This window comes from Alligator sinensis, unplaced genomic scaffold (genome assembly GCF_000455745.1).
Source record: "Alligator sinensis unplaced genomic scaffold, ASM45574v1 scaffold35_1, whole genome shotgun sequence".
In the NCBI taxonomy this organism is placed as follows: Eukaryota; Metazoa; Chordata; order Crocodylia; family Alligatoridae; genus Alligator; species Alligator sinensis.
The window spans coordinates 1,123,359-1,127,662 of NW_005842340.1; the positions used below are offsets into that span (position 1 = coordinate 1,123,359).

At 43.6% G+C, this 4,304-nt stretch overlaps 1 protein-coding gene across 2 annotated transcripts in view; it reads left to right on the top strand.

The window, feature by feature from the left end:
- Positions 1–4,304, top strand: part of CD9 (CD9 molecule) — a 39,084-nt gene that overhangs the window by 30,567 nt on the left and 4,213 nt on the right. For both annotated transcript variants that reach the window (XM_006028764.2, XM_006028765.2), the window contains 2 exons: positions 1,552–1,644; positions 2,667–2,756. In XM_006028764.2, the coding sequence (XP_006028826.1) occupies positions 1,552–1,644; positions 2,667–2,756 (183 nt within the window). The remainder of the gene's footprint in view (positions 1–1,551; positions 1,645–2,666; positions 2,757–4,304) is intronic.

The following is a 4,304-nucleotide window of genomic DNA, read 5'->3' on the forward strand; positions in this document are numbered from 1 at the left end:
CCCCCCAACTCCCTGCCCCACACACTCTGGGGCTGGAGGGGGGTGTAGCAGGTCAGGAGCGAGGGGCACTAGGTTGGTAGTGGCCATCCATGTTTTACAAATGAGTCCTGGTACAAAAGTGGTTGAGAACCACTACTCTAGACATCCTACAATGCAGCATTCCCCTTCCTGGCACATTCCTCCACATTACTGCAGGATGTCCAAGGTTAGAAGGAAGAGCAGGGGCAAGGCCTGGTGGACCAGGGCGTAAACCAGGGCCTAAGGTATGCCAGCATCTAATGGGCATGGTAAGGGAACATGCCATGGCATGTCATGAGGTGGGACTGAGGTAGGTGTGCCAGCTGGGGCTGAAGACGGACAAAACAGGGCTGTAGCTAAGCAGCTAGGGGCTAGAGGCTGTGCCCAGGGGTTAAAAGGCTAGGGGGTGGGAGATTATGGCTTTGTGGCAGGCTGGGAGGCACAACTAGAGCCAAAGGGTATATTGGGGTTGGGAATGCTTATTTGCTCTGTGCCACACTGGCCGACGGGGCTCTTCGCTCCCCCGGTCACGGCCCCCCCCCCCCCCCCCCCCCTTCCTCCCACCAGTCACTTGTGACAGTAGGAGGGGGAGATGATCCACCCCTTTGGGCTGAGCAACCCTGTATCGTGGCCCAGAGCACTGCTGTAAACTTTTTTTTTTTTTAAACACTGTGGCAGGAGGTGGGGAGGAGAGGGGCCCAGCAGGAGCTGTATATCTGTCAGTGGATGAAATGCTCCATTTCAAATCTTACATCTGTCTATATCCTAAAGCAACTTAACCTAACATGAACACACTTTGCTGTGTATGGGCTTTCTAAACTTTGCAGACACCTAGGGGAAAAATAAGCAAAAATGACTACTAGTTTAGGAAAATTTATGGTGATATGTGTTCCTTGACTTGAGTTATGTCCCCCCCCTCCCCCCCCTTTACCTATATCCTGCAAATAATAAAGTGCTTATGCATGTGAGTAGCCCTGTAGATAGTCGGACAACTCAAATGCATAAAGCTGAAAAGCTGCATGTTTACAGGAACTGAGCTCAATGCAGGGATTTATCTAGGCCTCACAAGTGGAGCCAGACAGGCTTCTTTTTTTGTGGGCAGGGCAGCAGGGAGTGGGGTAGAATCTGTCTACTGCACAAGTAAAGATTGTGCCTTTGCCTCAAGTGCACAAAATTTGAGCTTTTGCCTTCATTAAAAACCTTCTAATGAGGTAAGGGAGTCTAAGTTTTAGAGCAGAGGGAGATCTCAAACAGTACTCGCATATTCATAGCTCAGGACTGGTTCTATTCCAGTCTTATTATAGCCTTTCACTGCAACACACGTCCCCTCATTTTACTTGCCATTCTCTTAAGGCATTTTATAGATGCCTGTCTTAGGCCAGTGCTGATGCTTATGGTGGAAGGGGAGAGTGGTGAGTTACTTCTTAAATGGAGTGTTTCAGGCTAGAAAACAGGGTTGCTTACTACCATCTCCAAGGAAAGTTACTGTACTATATCATTCTGTTCTGACTAGTTAAACTCTCACTTTTGTAGGTTATTCAGGAAGTCAAAGACTTTTATACTGCTACCTACCAGAAGAGGAGTCAGCCAGCTGCTAGAGAAACCTTGAGAGCCCTTCAGCATGCAGTAAGTGCCCATACTTCTCTTTTGTAAGAAGTTGGGTAGTAATTAATACAATGAACCTTCAGCTTGGGCAGCCTCATTCAAGCTGCAGTTCAAGAAGGAAATCCTTTTGAACTGTTCTAATACTACTTCTGGCAGACTCAACTATATACTTGAAGTTGAGAAGGGTGTCTTCTCTGCAATCCTTGCTTTCAAGTTTCTGGGAACTCCTTTCGGAGCAGGAGCTTGAAGTTTCTCGTATGTTTTGGTTTTTGGCCCAAGACGATGGGGGGGGGTGTTTAATTAAGAGTCAGTGAACATGTAAGGAACTCTTCAAGTAAAGGCTTGGGTACTTAATGTTTCATGTGCCTTTCTCTACAATGAGAACTGTGCAAAGACTGGAGTGGGGGGAGGAAACTGAGTGGCTGATAATAGCTTTCAGCAGAAGCTTTGTACTTGATTCATTTTAGTTTTGAGCCACTGCATGGTTCAGCTTAGAATGTTTTGCAGTGCTATAGGTCTAACTGAACAACATGAGCAAACTAGATGCCATCTCTTTGCAAATGTGAACTTGGATAAATTGGGTAGGGATCTCCAACTATTGAATAGCCATAACAGAATTTGTATCCTATACAGTTTTTAAACATCAGTGACTTCAGAAAATGCATCTCTTCCATCTTACAATGGGAGAAACAACTCTTTTGAAAGGCAATGAGTGAGAAGTTTAGACCATCTAGAAAACTTGCTCTTCTACTGTTGATTTGCATACTCTGCAATATCTGTATATAGGTAATGGCAAACTGGTGAAAGCTACTGCCATACTTGCAGCATTCCAAATTAATAGAATTACTTATTTTTACACTGGTCAAAGAATGCTTTCTCCCCACCCCAAGCTTTGCTAGTTAAATTGTTTGAACTAAACTAAAACTTGCAAAGCTCTCCTAGGAATATGGCATAATGTAACTTTTTATTTTCCTTTGGGAAAAAAAAAAAAAGGCTTTTGAACTTCTTTATTTTTGATTTTTAACTCTTCTGTTTTTCTGCAGCTAAATTGCTGTGGTCTTACAGGACCTCTCGAACAGCAGTTCATGGACACCTGCCCTAAGAAGGAGCTACTTGAGTCGCTTACAGTACTGGTAAAAGAAGCTTGATTTCATTCATGGCATAGAATCACTGAATTAATTGACAGGTTGAAAGTGACCAGAGAAGCACAGTTGAGATCTAACTTAAACTATATCCCCTCTCCTTGCATATCTGCTGGGTTTTAACTATACCTGGTGCTTCTTTGTGTTTTTGACTGGTATATTAACTGAACACTTAATGCCAGTGGGGAATGAACAAAGCCATATAGCCTCCTAAAGGACCAAGATAAAATCCTGATTCGTTCTATTTCCTTCCTCCTCCCCCCCACCAATAATGTATGCTAAGGATACGAGGATACACTGTACACTGACTGCAATGTCTCGGTGCAGTCGGGAACGTCTCCATCTCCTTTGACTTGGGTAGTCACAGGGGCTGCTTACAGATGTAAAAACCGAAAAAGGTGCTTTACTTTAAACTGCCAGGCCCAGTGCATACCCAGGTGAGGCATTGTTCATTTGACTTGGCTTGCCCAACACCTGTATAGATCAAGCACTTTAGGGGGCCATTTTGGGTGCTTTTCATCTAATCTAAAATGGATTCAACCAGCTATAAGTCCCAAGAAGCCCTGCTGAAGCACCTGATCTATACAAACTCTGGGGAACCAGGTTGAACTAACGTACTGCCTCTTCCAGTAGTGTGGTTGTTTTTGGTTGGCTTTTTTTGAGGGGGTTGTTTTTTTTCCCACTTGTGTTGGCAGCCATGATGTGTAAAGTACTGATGTTCACTTATACCCCTTCTTCCTCTTCCTTCTCTGTACCCTACTTCTATCACTGAGGGCCATCAATCAACAGTACTAAGCAATGTCTCAGCTGCTAGAGTCTGTGCTAAGGATGATAGGGCATGGGCAAAAGAAGCTGTGAGTCTGAAGTTGTGTAGCAGAGAATCGGTGGACTTCCTGTAGATGAGCACATCCTATGAAGTTGGGTGCTTTGAGTCTTCTTGCCTTATGAAAGCCTCCAGCTGAGGCATCCCACAAAATGGCTATCCCCTGAGAAGTTTCCATAGACTCATACTCTTCCACTCTTCTTGTGAGTGCTTGTGTTCTGTCCTTCCCTCCTTGCACTCCAAGGGCAATAAAGGTTTTTACAGGGAAGCTTTTCCTCTTTAAATGCTTTGACTTGTCCATGTTCTTTAAATGACCTGCCACATCCACTATGCCTTTAAATCATTTCAGAAGATTTTTTTAATCATGACTCATGCCATTTTTAAAAGTCCCAGTAGATAACTTCATGCCATGTTTTTTTCTGGGCTCCTTGTTTGACATGTGCATACTGTGTTCATGTAACTACTTATGTGGTTCTTCTGGACAAGCTTGCACCTTCAGTTATAACTATGCCATCCCTTTATCAGTGAATATAGGAATAATGGAAACGGAATATAACACTTTTTTTTTTTTTTTTTTTTTTTTTTTTTGCTGCTTTCCTCATTAAGTCAGTCTGTCTAGGTTTGTGAGGCTTTTTTGGGATATTTTTTCTTGTTTTTACTCTGGCACTGAATTGTTATCTGGCAGTCTAAATGAGAATTCTTGAGTTTTTCCCTAC